Source organism: Coffea arabica, chromosome 6c (assembly GCF_036785885.1).
Source record: "Coffea arabica cultivar ET-39 chromosome 6c, Coffea Arabica ET-39 HiFi, whole genome shotgun sequence".
Taxonomy (NCBI): domain Eukaryota; kingdom Viridiplantae; phylum Streptophyta; class Magnoliopsida; order Gentianales; family Rubiaceae; genus Coffea; species Coffea arabica.
This window is the reverse complement of record NC_092320.1, coordinates 5003772-5024615: the sequence shown is the minus strand read 5'-3', so window position 1 is coordinate 5024615 and position 20844 is coordinate 5003772. Positions and strand designations below refer to the sequence as shown.

Here is a 20844-nt window from a genome sequence, read left to right as displayed (position 1 = left end):
GGTCTCCTCGACCCATCACTGAGCAGATGAGGGTTGAGATAACTGCCCTCAATACCAATTTAGCTTGGATTGTTGTTTCACGGTTTCAATAAGTAAGAAGTTTGAGGAGAGAAATAAAACTAGACAAGAAAAATGAGCCCGTATTGGCAAGTACAATTGAACACTACTTTTCTCCTGAAAAATTATCACCTCTCACATCATATATCTACTTAGAAATTTAGAATAGAAGCACACACATAATAAATACCTAAGAATATGCAAAATTGTTGACTAACAATAATAGTAAAATGTATTGTTAAAAAAAAACTATAGTAAAATGTATAACTAATTTAGTATTAGGGTTTGTTTGGTTGGAAGTAAAATATTTTTATTGGAAAAATATTTTCCGTGGAAGTAATTTTCCATGAAAATCATTTCTCTTTCATCATTTTCAGGTGTTTGGTTAGCTTATTGAAAATATTTTCTTACTTCATTTTCTGGTGTTTGTTTAACTTTTGAAATATTTTCACTTTTATTTATATCTTTACTTTCTACACATTATAACTACATACTTCTTCCCATGCAAAATAAGAAAATTTATCTCATTGTTTAACTTTAAAAAATCTTGGAGAAATGTATATATGAATAAAAAATATCTCATTAAGTAATAAACAAATTGCTGGCCATTTAGTGTCAAATATCAATCACATGCAATGGTTATTATGACATATATCTTGCACTCTCACCGCTGAAAGTTTCTCTAGAAAAGAATGTCTCTATTATACATAATTAATTACTAGCATAGGATGAGCAGAATAAGGTTTTTTTTTTTTATTTTGAATATACTAGAGAGAGGGTTGGGTTGGGTGGTACGGGGGAGGGAGTGTAAGGAAGAGATCTTGGGTCCGAGTCCTTTTGTTTACACTAAAAAAAAAATATTACAATATGTTTTCAGTAAGTTTAGAACATATTACAGGCGGGATGCATGCATTTCGGAAAATAACTTCAGTAAGTTTGGAAGGGAAATTGTTTTCAATAAGATGAGTGAAAATATTTTACATAGGGAAATGTTTTCAGTAATTTTTGTGCAACTAAACACGGAAAATTAGAAAAATATTTTTATGGAAAACATTTTCACCCGAAACAAATGAATCCTTATTGTCGTATCATTTCCATAGTACAGAAGCATTTGTGCTTAGTATGACGTAGTTAAAATTATTTTCATCACCCAACAATTCCATCGTACATCCCAATTATAACAACTTAAAAAATGACTGGGCAACGTCACGCAAAGCGTGAGGCTGCAATTAACTAGTTTGTCTTAAAGTCAAGGGCTGAAGTGAAAAAAAAAAAGAAGATAGAGTATTACATGCTCGTGAAATCTCATGAAGGAATTTGAAATATTTTACAAGAATCTGCTCATAAAATGGTTATGATTATATTACATAAAATTACAATTCAAACACGACATTATTCTGCTTATGATTATATTATGTGTACCACACGAAATGCTCTTTATGAAATGCATGTCTGCCGTACAAATGAACAGTTCGTGTCTCATGCTCCATGAACGCAGTAATTTGCTCATCAACTGATTTTAAATTTGTCTTGTTTGAGAACCCGGTCATTCTCAAGCGTGTAACGGGCGAAACATCAAACATGGCACTGACTACCCTGCCGGGAGTTCAAGTGCACGTGCGATTGAAGGTCTACCGGTCAAACAGAGATTCTAGTCCTTCGTTGTAACAGGTGCTCGCAACCGCTGGGAAATGCAGTCTCTCAAGCTTCAACCAAATTTTAGAAGCATCCAATTAGTATATGGTAGTGTGTGACTGCGTGTGTTGCCTACTCAGGTCACTGCAAAATCTCCCAATCCCATTGGCCAATGGCCCCCCACACGCGATGTCATCATCTTCTTCGACAGTTCGACCCAACAGTAGAGTAAAATCTCCAGCTGTCCAAAACAAGCAAAACCGCACTCCCAAGTCCCACCAATCAAAATTCCCACCTGCATCAAAATATCTTCTCCAGTTCGACCCCACATCCGCCGTCCATAACCAGCACCTGCTATAAATATAAACCAGATGTATATATACAACAACAAAAAAATAAAAATAAAATGACCCACAAAAAATCAGTCCCAGAAAGAAAGCACGGTAGGAGCAGCAGAAGCATCATGTTGGCATTTATTATGGTGGGTTATTCCCTGGCCACTCATTGCCTTCCCTGCTACGTTATAAGATTAACGTCTTCCTGCCTTTTGGCTGAAGTCAGAACTTCTATTTTACCACCGTGTCTTGGAACAGGGGATGGGACGGCTGAGGGCACTCTCCACCGCCTTAAGGTACTGCTGTTACTGTCACTTTACTGATATTTTTTGCACCTCCATGCCATGTCGGCCAGTACCTATATATACTCAGCCTACATTCCTCTGTCCTCTTTCACCGAAAACCCCCACCAAAATCTTCCCAGCTCGTTCCGAAACAACTTCAGCAAAAACTCAAATCCTTTTTTTTTTTTTTCCTTTTTGGTAGCTCAGTGTATAATGAACCCACACGATCGAGATGAGAATTCAGTCTTTCCTTCATCAAATTCACCTTCCTCTTCCCCCCCTGAGAACCAGTCTTCTGAAGTTGTCCCGCTCTCGATGGTCTCTCCTTTCGTAGACTTGGAATCTCGCCAGCATCTTCAAGAAATCGTACCAGGTATCTTAAGCGGAGGAACTATTACGACCGAGGCTGCCCGGAGTTTTCCTGGGATGCCTCAGCCTATGGAGTGTCTGCAGGGGACTCCAGTACCGCCATTTCTCTCCAAGACCTTTGATCTTGTGGATGACCCCGCTCTGGACTCCATAATCTCGTGGGGAGCCAGTGGACAGAGCTTCGTTGTGTGGGACCCCGTGGAGTTTGCCAGGAGAATATTGCCCAGGAACTTCAAGCACAATAATTTTTCCAGCTTTGTTCGCCAACTAAATACTTATGTATGTATTTTTGCTTCTTAATATGCACGCCCGAGCTCTGTCTCTCTCGTACAAAATTCCTCTTTTTTTTTTCTTTTTTTTTGTTCTCGTTGGTGACTATTTTAGATGTAATTTTATTGCTTTGTAATTTTTTTTGACAACCCTTGTAGCTGTTGTAAATTCTGTTTGTAGATGTTACTGTTGAGGATTTTTGTAACAGTTGTGTGAGAATCTTGTTGAGATTCGAGGCGGTTTGTACAGAAACTCATATAGGAAATGAAATTTAATTTAAATTACTTCTCTTTCATTTTACGCGTAGCAGTGCAATTTTGCTTGTACTTTTTTTTTCTTTTTTGAGGTCTTCATATGCCTCGAAGTTCTTGAAATTGTAACTTACCTAATTAAGGAGATTTAGGAGATTTTGACCTCAATTGTATGATGTCTGGTGCACCATTCATGCTCCTCGCATCAACTTGTAGACACTGCTGTAATGATGCACCTTACCTCCTTGAAATAAGATGATTGGCAGGTTCATCTATTTCGCAGGTCAGAACTTAACATTCCTCTGTAACATGCTCAGTTAAACCACCTGACTTGTGGAAGTATACGTATTTTATGATATAGGATTAATCTTTTCTACACTAACAATGTATATATTATTAGCGTTGGATGAATGATAACTATGCAAAATTTGAATTTGAAATTTAATTTTTGCACATGTGTCATGATTCAACGGTGATAGTGTATGCACTGTCAGTGTATATAAGATTTACTCTATGATATATGATGATCTCCTGATCTTACAGATGCACTGATGATTAGTATGTAGTGCAGCAGTTTGTGAAGCAGTGAGATTGTACGGTTTGCTTTTGGCTTGTGTAGCAATTCCATATGTTATAAGATGAAATGTTATTCCCGTTTGGAGATCCTTGTATCGATGTGCCTTTTTAATTTGAAGCCATTTTTGTCAATTTTGATAGGGGTTTCGCAAGATTGATGCTGACAAATGGGAGTTTGCAAGTGAGAGTTTCTTAAGAGGGAAAAGGCATCTGCTGAAGAACATTCAGAGGCGCAAATCCCCTCACTCCCATCAACTTGGTGGCTCCTCTGGATCAACTGGTGAAGCAGGCAAAATTGTATTGGAAGGGGAGGTAGAAAAATTAAGGAAAGAAAGGAGCTTAATGATGCAAGAAGTCTTTGAATTGCAGGAACAGCAGCTTGGAACAATCCAGCATGTGGAGGCAGTTAATGAAAAACTCCAGGCAGCAGAGCGTAGGCAGAAGTTGATGGTCTCATTTATGGCTAAGCTATTTCAAAATCCAGATATCTTGGATCGCCTGAAGCAAATAAAGGAGCAAAAACAAATTACTTCTTCAAGAACAATGAGAAAGTTTCTGAAACATCAGCCACATGAACCAGGTAAAGCTGAATCATTTCTGGAAGGGCAGATTGTGAAGTATAGAACAAATTTTCGTGATCTGGCCACACCATCTGCTGCCCCTGAATTCGATCCAGGTGCAGTAGAACAACTTCCCGAATTTACTTTGCAAGGTAAGGGAGAAAATATTGGGTTGCAGTCTGATAGTATGCCATTTCAAATAGGTAATATTGCAGCAGATGAAATGGCTCTGACGTCTGAATTTCTGACCATCTCAGAACCAAGTGGAGGGGGATTTTCAAGTCAGGGAACCGAAGATACACTGCTCAAGGGGAAAACTGTAGTTCCACCAGAGGTGATTCCTGAGTATTTTGTTACTTCTCCTGATGACTTGGCAAAGGAGAAGAACTTTCCTGAATACTCATCACCGGACATCGAAAGTATGCTCAAAGAACAGGAACCATGGAGCATGGATTTTGAAGCTGGTGCTGGTGTTTCTTCTTCCAGCAATGAGATATGGGGTAATGCTGTGAACTATGAGATTCCAGAGCTAATGGTTAGCAGTGGATTGCCAGATATCTGGAATTTAGGTTCTCTACCAGCAGCCGGAAGTTCAGGTGCTGAGAAGTGGCCAGATGATGAATCTCCTTTCTCAAAGCTTGACGATCAAGTCGGCCAGCATAAAGATGAAAGTTCTAACTTCTAAGAAACTAGATCCATAGGTTTCTTTAACGGCCTCTTGGGCCGACTTATAGTTGATTCTCGGAAATTCAATATTGGACAATTTATTACATATTTGTTTGATTGACTATCATGGAGAAATTTTTTTTTTTCTTAACTGCTCCATCAAAAATTTTTTTTTTTTTTTTTTAACTTTTAACAGCTGATTTTGTAGAATTCATTTCCGCATTCGATTGACTGTGCACGTCTAGATAGTATGATGATATGCTCAACCATCCTTTCCTGCTAATAGATACTTGCAAGTTTGTGATTTTGCAGGTTCATAGCAGTACGACACAGGTCGCAGTGTAGCAGCCACTTTTTGAGGGTTTGTTGGAATGTCTTCTGCTGCTTTGTCAAGCAAGCACTGGGAGGTAAGATATCTTCACGAGAAGCAATTTGTTCTCCTAATTTGGTTCAATGTTGTTTTATCTTGTGTTGAGGATGTGCTCGATCACGCTGACAGTTGAATGCGGATGCTATTTCTTCCGTTAGTGTTTGTCCGTGGATTATACACTCGCTCAGTTTTACTTCGAGGCGGCCATGTACAAATTTGCTTTTTGCCCTGAGTTCTGTGGCAAATACACCAAGATGCCCATTCATTCTGCAGTTACACTTCCGTCTCGGAGAAGAACTGTGTAAAGTGTTTATTAAAATCCTAACATCCCTCTTCATTTGTCTATTTTCTTGAATTTTTTGTTTTTGGAATGTGGCTTTGCTGGGGGCATACGATGCCTGAAAGTGCAGCTGCGAGAGGGAAAGAAAAGCAAATCCTTTTTGTATGTGGAGCAGCTTTGCTTCATTGGAGTTGATTCGGGCAACCGTTTTTGTTCTTCTTCTTTGGCTGTGTCCGCCTGTGCGTGGAAGACATATTAATTACCTTCTGAATGAAGTAGAATTATTGCGAAGTAAAAGACATCTAGGAATTAACATCAGAACCTCATTCTAGTTTTAAGTTCCCATTCCCAGAATCCATACGTCGGCAATAGCCAGTCTACCTACGGTGAATCCATAAGCCTTCCAAAATGAGAACCGAACAAGATACTTAGCTGCATCCAATAAACTCTTCTAAAACGACAACGTTCAATTCAGCAACTCAAATATGACACCGTATCTAGTTACAGAGATACAGCCAGTGTAAATACAGTGACTTCACAAGCCTGGCAATGAGAAAGAACAAGATATCTACATGCATCTGGTATCGTCCTTCTCAGCAACTCAAACTGCGACTCCATTTTTTCACATATGTCATGCAAGGTTCAGCTGCCCCTTGGCATCTTGCAATTTCCGTGTTCTGCAATTTATAGTGAACCAAATGTGAATAAAAATATACCATCTCATTCTTCAATGTTTTTAATAGGAATTCAGAACCGTTGCCACAAATCAGGAAGGGCAAAAGATAAACAACAAAGAACCAACCACCAACAAGATTACAACAAAACTGGCTCCAGATGCAGTACTAGCCTCAGTCTCGCACGTGAAGGCAGCTACTTTGTGCATACAACACCAGAAAATACACAGCAAAACCAAGTTCTATATCAATATAAAGGGAAACTTTTACTGACCAGTGCGTCAACATTGAAAAACTTTAGAGAGCCTCTTCAAAGAGAGAGACCAGCAAACAGCAATCCCAATTCCTCCTCCTGCGATGTGGTTCTCTGCAAAGAGAAAGATACCCAGAACAGGGTCATTGTATTTTGCGCAAATGGAAATCGTGCACATGATGTGGGGACTAAAAGCAAAATCAGACGGCCCACAGGTCAAAATTAGTGGTTTATCAGAAAAGATAAGAATCGAAGGTTAAAATTGCCATCAGCTTGAATAAAATAAAATTGACATCCTAAAATAGGCGGTAACACCCGTATTTGCTGGACAAATATTAAACGGGGGTCCTCCTTTTCCAAACCAAAACACTATTCAACACATAGTTAGTATGGAACAAACAAGGTTACCAGCAGTCGTGATAACCAACAATTGAAAAGTGCAAATATTAGGGGAAAAAAAAAAAGAAAGGAAAAGAAAATCATAAGGGGCTTAGAAGGTGAGGGAGTCTTGAGTTCACCTGCATAGATAACAGGTGAAGGATTTATTCAAGACACGCAAGCGATGAGTGGCGTAAGTGCTGTTTGGCGGAAGTTTGTTCATCCTCGAAATCTCTTCATCAACGGCTGCTTTCTTTTCTCCCAAACCCTTGCGGTTCCAGGCTGCTTTTCTACCAACCACCTGGTTGCCACTCTCTTTTGGCGGCTGATCGACCCCGCCATTCGTGCCCTTCAATAATCCCTCAGAAGGATCCATTTTTGCAGCAGCGCTTCATAAGCGGGAGACAAAACGAGATAATTTCGTCCTGAAAAAAGCTAGTTCACCAAAAAGATTTCTTTGTGTTATGTCAGATTTTTCATTACTTAAAACAAAATCAATAAATACATAAATAAAATTAGAGGAGAAGGAGAAGGAGAAAATCTAAATACTCATTATTGATTTTGCTTGTTATTGGTCGACTCGAGGAGAGTGCAGACGAGGGAACCGGGGACCGAGCATGGACAATTGGAGGGATAGACGGCCCAGGTAGCCTGGGCTTCCATCGAACCTGAGCCCAAATTGTCGCAGCACGCAATAGGGCGAACGAGAGTATAAATAAACAGTTACATATATTTACCATGTTACGCATTTCTTGAATTTCTTTTTTCGGATTTGGATTTCATTTTAATATAGTTATTATTAGAGTGCGTTTGATAAAATTGAGATCTGAAATTTGTATATATTAAATTACTAAATTGTTGCTAAAATTAGAATCAGTCGAGGAACATTTTGAGACAATATATTAACAATCTCCGAAGCTTCTAAAATTATGTATCTTCTATCTAACATAGACCTTTGTTCAGCCAGGTGCAGAATTTCCTGTTCACCGGTAGATTCGCGCGGGAAGAGCTCACCGTTTGGAAGAGCAAGCGAACCCCAGATCCCACTGGAGGGTCATCAAGCCTTAAAAAACACTTTGGTACCTTTCGATTGGACAATGACATTACGTTCATTAAACTCGGTGGGAAAAGTTCATTGCGGATGTTAGAAACTGCTACTTATTACAGCATCTTTTCTTGTTTGGTCTCATGAATTGCATTTGGCTATATAAATGTTACTTCCACATTTTTGCCAAAAAAAAAAAAAAAAAAGGAAAGAAAAGAATTGTTGCTTCTGTTAGCACGTGTTGCTAAGCTGTCATAGGAGACATCAATCGTTATCAGCAGAAATACATGCCTGATGATAGACTCCAGCCTAATCGCAAACTAAAGATCCACCAGCAGGTTGTATGCCAAAAGAACCCCATGCCTTTTATGCCTTCCAGCCGTGATGTTACCCCAATCAGTTGACTACCTTATGAGCAACTAATACAATGTATATTACATGTCGCACTCAAATTTCGAGTGCTTTTTGCAACTATAAACCAGATTTTCAATTACAGAGAACTTGATTACAAAAAAAAAAAAAAAAAAGGATGAACAGAATTTCCACACTAACACTGATATAAATGCTCAGGTAAACAACTATTTCAATGAGAATAAAATATAAGTGCAGATACTCGTCTCCTTTTAAAGCAACGGCATTTACTGATTTGGGTAAAACTCAAAATGTGTTGAACAGGCAATCGGAATCGATATGTACATGAACAAGCCTGCAAAAAATGTATACTACACAATTAGCACAAGGAATCCCCCAAAAAATGAGAACTATTTTGCCTATGCATGTATAGACACATTTTTTTGAACAGCAGATTATTTGAAATAATTTTTTGAAATGTGATGTATGTAAAATTAAGAAAAAAGTTATTAAAAAGATAGACTCCCAATCTCATATTTTGGTTTCTCGCCTTCTATTGTTAGTTTTGCAGGTACAAAGGAAAGATAAGTAGCCGGGCCTCTAAAACCACAGACAACTATTTATTATCATTATTATAGGAATGCCATCCTCAAGTGGAAGGATAATATTTTGTGGTAAATTTTGTTTCACAACAAAGAATAGATACACAAGTGCGTTGATTAGATTAAAAAAGCGGAAGCAAATGGTAATAAATAAACAATAAAGTTTAGATGCCAATAAGCTCCAACTAAAATCCTTCCACATAAACATACCTGATATAGTCTACAAGCAATCCTCCAGACATGACCAAAAAAGGGAAAAAATTGCCAGATATGTGCACATTTGGACACCGTGAAAATTCATGTGAGCAAGGGCACGTCTCCATGACCAGACTGAGGAATGGGGGAGGGTTTAGTCAAAGGATTCAGGGATTCCATAATACTGGAAAAGGAAGGGCGTTTCCATGGCTCACTGCAAATCACCAAAGCCATATTAGTGAAGGATGAATATATATGTCAAGATGAGGCTTCAACCACAAAATATGAAATGACACAACTAACTTGGCCCAACAGGCTTCAATAATTGCAGCTACATGAGGATTCAAATCACGCGGTATTTCAAGCCTTTTTCCCTTGAAACCCACAGCTGCAACCACCTGGAAAACAATCACACCTACAGTTCATGGCTTAGCTCAAAAAAGATACAAGAAAAACTTGGTAAATGAAGAAATACAACTGTTCTAAGAGGCTAAGCCGCCGGTGACCATGGAGTAAATCACCTGACCGTAAAAGAGGTGACTTTGAAGGCGAAGGAAGATTATGTTATACAAACTCAGAATTAATTCACACCAGCTAGCCAATACTCTAGTCATTTTTCCTACTCAGAAACACCAAAGATTCAGTGTGGAAACTGAACCAGAACCCTTAACTATACAGTATCTCACCAGCTATTTTACAGAAGGAAACAAAGAAAGCTAACAGCTTAACCTCTATTCGCAAATCAGCTTGAAACTTAACACGGATCTAGAATTCCATTTGCTCCTCTTCCATTGCTAGAGCTGATGTCGAGCATAAAAACTAAGAAAAACGTTTTGTCGGTTAAGAGTGTAGTCTAACCTCTATGGACCTATTCCATATGGCTGTAACACCAAAATGCACCATGCAACCTATGCTCTAAGTTTGAGGAAATAAACACATTAAGGACCAAAAGTGGACCACAGATCATCAATCCCTAGCTAATGAATACGTGCATAACTGATGCATCATGATTTCATAGCAATTATCGCGTGTCACCAAAAGGATGATTTCGGATTGCTCTGAGCAAGATGAAACCACTGAAAGAAATGAAAACCAAACCTGTGCCGGATTTAAATTACACCAGGGTTGTTGTATAGTTGCAAGCTCCCACAAAATAACACCAAAGCTGTATACATCAGATTTTTCATTTGATGGTTCATCGCGAAGTACTTCTGGTGCCATCCACTCAGGCTACAAGAAAAGGCAACCAAGCAAATTTCATAATCCCATACAAAGGCCAATAACACGATGGTCTGATAAAGTGAACTAGATCAATGAATGTGATAGATTGAACTACTCACAGTTCCAGCAGCTGACTTTGACGAGAGAAATGTATTGGCCTTTAAACGGGAAAGACCAAAATCACATACCTGGAGAACAATTATAAGGTAAATCCTCTCAATTGAACAAATGGAGAGCATCGAGATTTTCAAACAGAATTTATGTGAAAATGGTGAACTAGATAAACAAACATGCTATAGAAGTCAACAACGAAAGAAAATAGCCTACAGAGAAAAATCATCTAAGCAGCAAGTAAATAACAAGGTAACAGCATATACAAACATAGCAAAGATGCAACATTTACATAGTATATCAATCAACATTCTGAAGGCCTGATATCCAAATTACTAAGATAATTACAGCATCAACTTCAAGGGTAATGAGTGTCCAGGCAATGATCCCATCAGCAACAATTTGCCAGAGGTCATTGTTTTCAACAATTTCATTTTTTGAGACCAAATTTTGTTGCAGAGCAGTATAAAAAACTATGACAGCTTTTAGTACCCAATAAATATCAGGATCCTCATTGCACTCTGCAAGCCTGTGCCCCTTCAAGGGGGAACCACTCCAAGCAATTGTTTATAGAAAGTTGTAAAATGTTAATTTCAAAAGAAATATAGGTCTAAAAATTCTCATTTACTCCAATTAAGGAACATACTTCAGAATTTATCACCCGGTAGCCATTGGCCTTTCTGATATGATCTCAATTTAAAATTTTTTAGAGGAGCAAGACGGCATAGTTTCAGCATCAACCCCAAGAATGTAGCTAAGTATAACAAGGAAACTGCATAATAATATCTAACTAGCAAAACGTGAAATGCTAAACCGCATGTATTTAACTAGTAGATATGTAAGCATGAATAACTTGCACTGCTAGATATAGTTGCGTTAAGTTTAACAACATATTCATCACTTTAAATCTCAAAAAGCCATGTCAGTTATTCTGCCAAAAAAAACCTACAATAGAGAGATAAATTCCAATAATCAGACAACAGTGAGTAGAAGATATGGATATACAAATAGCCTCTAGCAAACCAAAGTTTTGCTTACTGTGACTCAAAATGTTGAAAGCTCTAAAAGACGAAATATTTCAGATCAACAATCATGCTGATTTGACAACTTTACGCAATCAATGTCTGAGCTTACCTTGACTGTGTATTTCTTGTCAACCAAAAGATTGGGAGACTTCAGATCCCGATGAACAATAGGAGGATTACGTTTATGAAGATAGTTCATCCCCTTTGCCTGAAAAAATTTGTCATGCCCTTAAAACAGAAACATGATCCAAAATTTAGTAACACATACAGAGACACAGTACAAACCACATCATATGCCATACACAACCGACGCCTCTCATCCAACATTTCTCTTGCGCCTGGCTTATGCAAAAGTCTATATAAACTACCCCTGAAATTCAAAGCGGTAACAGGTAACAATCAGAAAATACAATTTTAGGTTCTAGAATATATTAGAGCACAACTGAATAATCTTAAATACAGTGCTACCAAATGCGTTTGAAGCTAATAAAAGGCAATTTGATACCTTGATAGATATTCCGTGACTATAGACAAGTTTGGCGGTTTTGTCACAGCACCCATAAAAAGCACAATGTTTGGGTGGCGCAACCGTTTCATAATTTGAACCTAACCCCGATAGAGGAGGAAAAAAAATTGAAGTGACAACAGAATACTGTGAGAGGGGACAAAACAAACATGCGCATACAAATGAATGTAAAGAATACCAGATTATGTATTCCAGGTTAGTTACAACATGAAGAAAAATATACATACATAGCACGTATGCATGCATGTGTGTTTACTTAGCTATATTTTTGTGGGGAACGAAGAAAGGCAGACAAATCCAGTATATTCCTTACCTCCCGTAAAAATTCATTGAACCGTTCTGCATGGAAATCTTGCTCCATAAGAATTTTTACAGCAACATCCTAAAATACGAAACCATTGGCAATTACAACAAAATATGAACAAAACCATTTAGACAACAATTTTGCCAAATAATACACATACAGAGATCATTGAGTCCTTATTGATGCAAGGACCAAATAAGGAACTGAAGGAACCTTAAAAAGAATAGTATCAAGAGAAATCATATTAAATCTACCCATAATAAATGTGCCAAATGGCAATAATTTCCCCATATAAACCTTTTAAGGGATTTTAGCATTCATCAATGAAAAAGTTTGGACCATGAGATAGGACATATATCTTACAGATCCATTCCAATCAGCACGATGAACTGTACCAAAAGAACCTGAAAATTGGAGCCAGTTACTCTGATGAGTATAAACATATATGAATTGATTTTAAACTGGGAATACCACCCTAAAACGAAAACCTGAACCCAAACACTTAGATCAGCATAGAGAAAATACCAGCTCCAATTCTCTCTTTTAAAACAAGATCACTCCAAGGGATGTTCAAGTCTTCCACGTCAAGGTTAAGTTCCCCACTGGTTGCCATAGGAACCAGTTGACCTCTGTCAACAAACCTCGGATCTTTAATAGCATCCATCCTAGGTCCTGGTAGAGCTCTAGGCGGTCTATGCCCAAATGAAGGAATGTGCTGTGCAGATAAAGCCATATTGGTTGAGCCCATGATATTATAAGCGTTAGGGAATTTGGAAACCTGTGATTCTTTAAGCCGACCCTTTATCCACGGATTTTGAATTTCATCTTGATTGCTCGAACTAGGTGTACCACTGTTTCTGTCCATATAATTTCTATCAGACTGTTTATGATATGTGGAGTCTCCATCATCTTCAACAGTAGCTCCTGCAATACTCTCAATATAGATCAACACATAAAAATTCTAAGCCTTCATACTAACTGATATCTAACCAACAACCAGATAAGCAACACTAAAACTGTTGCCTCCAACCAAGAGAAAATATTGGATACTGTAACTTTGTTGTCTACTTTCAGGAAACATTTGGAACATAGTACTTACAATAAAACAAAGCCAAACTTTAAGAACCAAGGCATTTTTGGTAATGAACAATTAATATCTTCAAAGAGTATGAAATATCTTTAAAGAACTAAAAGCTAAAGCAAGCACCTTAGACATTCATCAAAGAGTATGAAATATTTTTGAGATTTCCTTGCAATCCAAATAATACTTGTGAACACTAAAATATTTTGGCCAAAGAAGAAAGATTACATGAATTAATATCGGCAGCACCAACATAAGAAGAAATACCATCTTTCAGCAAGAAAGCTGAGTTATATGAAAACAAGATACACACACACACACACAAACGCTCAGACCAGAAAAAGGTACTATGAATGGAAAAGAGATATCCATTTAAAAATACTAAATCTCATACAGCTAAGCAATGCAAACTACTAAGGCAATGCAAACTGAAGCAGAAAAGGAAAATACTCCCCTTTAGGTACTTTTTATTACTTGAACAGAAATAATGCCAATACAATCTCCTAGAGAAGAGAGAGGAAAAAGGTGAGTTGAGGAATTTTCAGGATAAAGAAATGATCACCTGTTGAAGAATCATCAAATACGAGATTAAGTGACTGACAATCAGAGAAATACTGTTTGGCCAGTGACCTGAAATCAATTGTAGCATCAACTTGTCTAAATCGAGGTAAGCGCAATGGCGAAGAAATTGAGATGGAAGATGGACCATTCAACAATGAATCAGGCTCACATAAACATCCAGGATTCCCAATCAAATCAACAAGATACTCCCTGTAGCAATACCAATACAGGTCACTATCAATCACTATCAAAAAAGACTTGCTTTTATCACACAGACAGATGCATCCACACAAATGAGCAGCATTAGACTGAGTATATTTTGATAATGCAAGTTGCATGTATAATGTAATTTCTAGCGAAGGATAGGTGGATTTGGTTGTTGGTTTCTCCGAAACCAAGCTGCTTGAGAAAATCTCAATTTCTGAAATGATTCTATATATAAGTAAAAACCCCATTAACTTCAACTTCAACTTGACGGTTGATAATCCCCATTAACTCTTCTCCAGAAACATAAATAAAACAATGCTGTTGGAAGATGCCAATGACCTCTTTAGGCAGCCTAAATATCCTTAAAAGTTAAACACAAATCCTGTGTGAAAGCTCTGATATCTCCAAAAGGTCTGACCCTTATCCTCCAAGTAACAAGAAAAGTTGTCAGCAGAAAATTGATTTGGAAAGACCACACTCAGTACAATAAAAACCTTTTCCACCTTTCTTCTTCTATAATAGGAAAGGCAAAGGGAGAAAAGTAAATTCAGTCCAATAAAACGTACACATACTACCAACTTGTTGACCATCTACTGATGAGGACAACAAAAACAACAACAACCAAAAAAAAAACAAAATTTCTGGAGATGTTTGTTCAAAAAAGTAAATGTTCTTTGTATTGGTGAACCACCCTAGTGCAAGTCACATATGCATGAAGGAACACATTGGAGATGATGTTTCTCTTCATTAGTCAGAGATATTGCATTCTGTGAAAACTGAACCAAATTAAAGTATCACCAATGTCACTATATATCTCCAATAGTCTACCTTTCAAGCCCGAATCTAACAAGACACGAAGAAGCTTCGTCCCTAAAACAATATTTGCATCCTTTAGCAATTCGACAAGGTAGATCAATACTGTCAGCCAGCACCTGCAAAAATCATTTTTATACACATTAAAAAGCCACTTTTGTGGGAATTAAAATTCTGTATTGAACACAAATGAATCTTCCTGTCACATACACTTCCAATACTTTCAAAATGAATTACAATTCACTAACTTGAAGCGAAAAGAAGCTAAGGTAAATAAAAAGGGCCTTAATTAAAAAACAAACTTAAAAAAATTGACACGCCTGAACCCCTTTTTTTTTTGGCATAACCAAAAGTCAACACCCTAATTTCCAAAATATTGTTTATACAAGGACCTTATTGATCTTGTATTATTAGTGTCAGTTCCTCAGCAAAAAATAAAGCCAGAAATCTTAGTATAGGAAGTAAGGTAATATTACTTAAACTGTTTAGACTTTTGAATTCAATCTTTAAAAGCAGAAAACCCAGAGAGAGATGTATAACAGTCATTTTCAACCAAATCTATATCGTCCGTCAGATAAGAAAGGGATAAATAGAGGGCTAAAAGAGGAAAAAAGATGTTAGAGAACTGAAAGTGAGCATACAAGCACGCAAAGTATTACGTTTTCAATAACAATAAACGTAGGGAAAGGGAAAGTCATGATGAGAACAAATCAATCATTTAGAAAAGAGATTACATAGGTAAGCCAATACATGCAATCGATGCTAAATTTCCTCCAATTCAAGGCGGAGGGATTACCCCTTACCTGTTACGCATGATAAATCAGATATCTACACGCAGAAATTTCACCTTTTTTTCTTCATCAACATAATGTACCTATGATTTATTTGAAACTCATCTACTTTGAAATTGCCATCTAGGTCATTTCAAACAAGCCTCAATGCCTAGCTTATGCAAATCATATCATATTCAATTGCCTTACAGGACAGCACATAAAAGTGGAACATCCATTTGTTGTTTGCTTTCTTCATGACTATTTCATATCTATTTCAGAGATACTAGCACGCAAATTTTTTTTATTTTACTTTCTCTTAACACTTCAAGCTCTGAACCAAACCATCTTTCAAGAAGGTTTCCTGTTCCAATTCCTTGTTGACATGCTAATTCCAGGAAACAACAGCTTAAAAAAGAAGAATAAAAGGATATAACCGGAAAGAGAAAGGGAAAAGGCATGCCTAATGTATAATAAATATATCATGGCAGCCTTAGTGACAAAAAGATAGTCAAGAAATCATCAAGTATGCCTCCAATTTAACACACTTGAAACTCTAGATCTAAGAATATACCTTGAATAACAGAGCCCGGTGCCTACAGAGGCCGACAAAGAGGCTACCAATTGGAAGTACAACAGACCCTAAACAATCCTTTAGGTCAACACTGCAGTCCTTCCATCTGGGAGCCAAGTCTTCTTCATCAGTGGAAGCTAGACCCCTTGTGAAGGAACGAGAAGAAAATGACAACAGTATTAGATCTCCAAACAGAGAATGCAGAGGAATTTCTAAAGAGGGACATCTGAAACTCACCCCATGTGATTGCAAACTAGCTTTGCAAGCTGGTCAACAACATCCTCAGTGGTGATGCAACTACATGTTATGCTATGAACCCGATTCTGCAATTCCTTCAAGCTGGGATCACTATGCCTGTCAATTATAATCACCTCAACTGACGGTACAATGTTAGGATCAACAGACTTCAATGATTCAATTGATGGAATACGACCACTTTCTTGCAGGTCGCAGCATACATTCCATACATATGGATCCATTCCGTGAATTAAGTAAAACCCATCAGGGACTTTGTCAAAATAAGATAAGCAGCCATTTACCTGATACACAGCATTAAGAAAGCAGAAACCTCAGACAGGAAATATAAGATGTGCAGGGTTGGAAAAGTTGTAGATGGGAAAGGGCAAAAGGAACAAGGGAAGGATTTGGAAATCACTTGAGCAGTATCAGTAGAATATTGATAACTCCATGACAAAACTATTTCAATAAGTTCAGTAAAATGTCATCAACTATTTTTCTTCCTTGGACTATTTACAACATGCTCACCTCATCATGGACCAACTTTAAGCAATTATTCTATTACCAACTATCTGCTGTTTCACAATGCCTGTTAATCTGATCCTCAAAAACCCAGGAACAGTTCTTGGCTAAATTTTTATTGAAACATCCACTGTATCAAAATCCCGAATTGCAAGCAATAGCTTTGGTTAAAATACTGCTATATTAAACCAATTGATAGCACAAAAACCTACCATCATTAACTCCACCAGAAAAGCAAAGATTCAAACAGATAGCATAGAGTAAGAGGATAAATCTGAGATAAAAATACCCAAAATCGATGCGACATGGCTCCTGATGGCACAGGCGAAGCTGAAGCCCTCGAAGCGGATTCATCAGGCACGGGATCCAAGAAATTAGGATCGTCAGCGCACGTGGCTTCGGATGAAAGTCGAAGTGCCAAGGCGAGCTGCAACTGGTAACTCTCCTCTGTCTGCTGCGCCCAGCTCTTGGAAGACGATGACCCAGGGCCGACTCCGCCAGGGGTATCCGCCACCTTGAGCCTCAATTCGGCAACACCACCACCGTCATTCGTCCAATGCCCAAACCCCGACTCATGATTCGAGAGCGATGGTCCACCGTAAAACTCCCCCGAAATCGAGCTCCCCCCGAAGCTACTCCCACTCGACTGCCTCTGCAGCCCCACCGACCCAGGAAACCCTCCCGTCGTCCCCATCCGACTCTGCATCTTATGATCGACTAAATCCCAATCGAATACGCCTCTGTCCACTTTCCCTTTATTATTACTCTTATCCACGGAGTGAGACTCGTAATAAGCCACTCCTCCTACTCCTGCTCCTCCACCTGTCACGGCGGAGTGCTTCGATGGCTGTTGGTGGAGGTGGTCCTCGGGTGGAAATTGACTCAACAAGGTGTAGTTCGATCGCCTACCTGGCATTTCCATCGAAAGTAAATGCGCCAAAAATTAAATTCACAAAACCCTGGAAACCCTAAAAGCAGCCATTGCTATGACTGATGCATAGTTAGCTCTGTGTAGGAATAGGAACTTTTGGTATATCTTTCGCTATCTTGTCGGAGAGAGAAAGGAGGTTTCGGTTGGCTTAACCTTAATACCATGGCAATTTGGTACTTAAATTAATACGAATGGTGTTTTAGACTTTTAGTCCCTTCCTAGTCTTAATTAATACCTACTATAATTTTCTCATGTCGTTGTAGTTTTGAGCTGAGACTATTAGTCCTTCGGGGACATCCGATAAATAAATTTTTTCATTATTTACTTTTGAAATGATAAATTTATTTTTCTTATTAAATTAATTTTATAAAATTTAATCCCAACCTATATTTCAATTCACTTTTTACACTAAATATAATATGCGATCCCACGAGATCAAATTTTTAAGAATAAAAATATTAGATTTCATTTGTAGTTAAATAAAATATCAAATTCATATTCATTTTTGTTCCTCAAAAAATATAAAATGATACGAATCATATCCATTTTTTATCTAAAAAATGGTATTTAATTCAATCCATATTCATTTTTTATCATTAAAATGATTGGATTTGACCATTTTGTACATAAAACAATAATGATTGGTGCATGTGGATCATATGTTGATTCAAACTAAAAAGTAATCAGAAATTTAAATTGGAACCAAATTTTGTTGACTTATACTTGTAAGAAACGTAAAATAAATATTATAAAATTTATTTGTCAAAATGCGAGGCATGTTTTTAACTATTTTCTCTATATTTTTATAGAGGTTTTGAACCTGTAGAAATTTAAAAGAGACTGTGAAGATGAATCTATCGCTCATGCCTAGTTGGAGCATTTTGAACAATTTAAAATTTTTCGATGGGAATCCGCAAAAGATAAATTTGCCTCTTTGCATTTTTAGTGATACTACGACCAGCCAGCCATTATACTCATCAATGATATTATGATAATTGACTAACGTAATGCTAGCTAGTATCTAAATATTTTAGCACTTTGGCAGGTCTATAATGATAGACTGTGTTATGAACTCCTATTGCGATGCTTAATAAATTCAGCTTTGTCAAAACAAATTTTTTAGAAAAAATTTATTTGAATAATTGTTTTTTATGGAGCATTTTGTTGAGACTTTTTACTGTAATCGGGTTGTTGGAAAAAAAAATATATATATATATATATATATACTTACGTATGTATGTATGCACTATATATATATATATATATGACATGAAAACGATGGTCAAACAAAGTACAAAAAGTTTGTTACCAATATGGTAAATTGATGCCTTCCCTGGGTTAGCTCATCTGGTAGCGAGCGTCTCTTCGAGTCACGCTTACCAAGTTTTGAGTTTTGTCCGATGCTACCGTGTTTGAGGGGATAGGTCCTTTTCTCTCGGGCTATTGGAGTATTAGTCGGGTCGAAAGTCCGAATATCTCCTGTGTCTGAAAATACCATGTTTAAAGGGATAGGACCTTCCCTCTCGGGTTATAAGAGGATTAGTCGGATTGAAAGCCCGAATATTCCTGTGTTTGAAAAAAAAATGGTAAATTGATTATTTACGCCGCTACAGTGGTCCCTCACTGTTTAACGAAATTGAGAAGGGGAAAAGAGATGGATTCTTGCCTGGGCTTTGGTCAGACGATTGGCTTTTATCAAGGAAGTCAGGATTGTTTAGCAGTTGCAAGTCAAAGCATGGACAGTCATAATAATGCGCGTGAGCCATGGAGTGTTTTCGGTTTCGCTTTATCCGATTGTGGCCAATTAATTGTGCCCGTAAAAAAAAAAAAAAAGGCGTGACGGTTTGAATTTTTGCCCCCCGCGGGGGGGGGGGGGGGGGGGGCCGCGGAAATCAGCAGGGGTTCCGTGAGATCGATTCAAAGCCAAATTAAAAAGGGGCAGGTGACGAAATCATGAAACGTTAAGCGGCTGGCTTTTTCCACGCGCTATTTTGGCATCCCGTGCTTTTGACGCTTAAGATTAGCGGATGCGTCCCTAACAATTCTAACTTCAACAAACAAATCGGATCTGGATGCGTTCAATTTTGACGATCTTAATCGACATTTTTCTTTTTCAAAGGAGATTCTAAGCCTCTGTGATAAATGTGAAAGAGGTGAATTTAATAGTCAAAGTATGAACCTCCGTTGCACAATTAACATCTCTTCTTTAAGACGATGGGTGTTCATAAAGTGCTTATTAAAATATATTTTAAATATTATGAGTGTGTTTGGATACCCAATTATCTCAAATAATATTTCGCTTGCATCATAGATACATTTTCCAACACACCTTTTTATATTTTCAACCACCTTTTTATCTCACATACATCACATCACAAAAAGTGCTACAGTAATTATTCCAAATAATATTTCAAATAATACACTATCCAAACAAACTCATATTTTTTGAAAATAAAAAAAAAGTAATTAAATACAATGAAGGATGAACAAAATTAAATAGAATTGCAACAAGTTGTAATTGAAAGGGAGTGCGTAGAAAATCATGCGAAGGCCTCATGGACCACTTCAAATAATTATTGATGCTGCAACTTGATTGCTATGTTTACTAGATTAGAAACCCGTTTACAAGCTATGGCGTAGCATTTCCGGAAGTTTTCCCTTTTGTTTTCTATATTTCCCTTTTGACAAGTTTCAAGGCTGGAGAAGATCCATTCATCACGAGTTTTTCATTACTCCAAAATTTGTTTTCTATTTTTACCTATGTTTTTTTCTCTGGTTTCGATTCTCGATTTGGATTTTTTCCCGTGTCA

The 20844-nt window shown here is 37.5% G+C and overlaps 2 protein-coding genes across 4 annotated transcripts; one reads left to right on the top strand and one right to left on the bottom strand.

Annotated features, from left to right (window-relative positions):
- The first annotated feature begins 2073 nt into the window (after window positions 1-2073).
- On the top strand, window positions 2074-5130 carry LOC113691909 (heat stress transcription factor A-3). 3 transcript variants are annotated; one of them, XM_027210237.2, is made up of 3 exons: window positions 2074-2959; window positions 3919-4489; window positions 4595-5130. In XM_027210237.2, exons 1-3 carry the CDS (start codon window positions 2372-2374, stop codon window positions 5020-5022), a joined length of 1587 nt encoding a protein of 528 aa, XP_027066038.1. In that variant the 5' UTR covers window positions 2074-2371; the 3' UTR covers window positions 5023-5130. The 3 variants fall into 3 exon arrangements, with proteins under 3 accessions (XP_027066038.1, XP_071908399.1, XP_071908400.1); XM_072052299.1 differs by having other exon boundaries at window positions 2075-2959; window positions 3919-4357; window positions 4541-5130; XM_072052298.1 differs by having other exon boundaries at window positions 3919-5130.
- A 932-nt stretch (window positions 5131-6062) lies between these two features.
- Window positions 6063-18233, bottom strand: LOC113691908 (serine/threonine-protein kinase CTR1). The gene is made up of 19 exons (XM_027210236.2): window positions 17393-18233; window positions 16582-16883; window positions 16345-16489; window positions 15016-15119; window positions 13982-14190; window positions 12864-13262; window positions 12702-12742; window positions 12348-12416; window positions 12014-12114; window positions 11794-11878; window positions 11618-11716; window positions 10492-10560; window positions 10250-10381; window positions 9455-9549; window positions 9167-9365; window positions 7508-8709; window positions 7099-7393; window positions 6602-6694; window positions 6063-6330 (listed from the first exon to the last, which is right to left on the bottom strand). The coding sequence occupies exons 1-15, from the start codon at window positions 18023-18025 to the stop codon at window positions 9254-9256; spliced, it is 2595 nt and encodes an 864-aa protein (XP_027066037.1). The 5' UTR covers window positions 18026-18233; the 3' UTR covers window positions 6063-6330; window positions 6602-6694; window positions 7099-7393; window positions 7508-8709; window positions 9167-9253.
- Between the last annotated feature and the right edge of the window lie 2611 nt (window positions 18234-20844).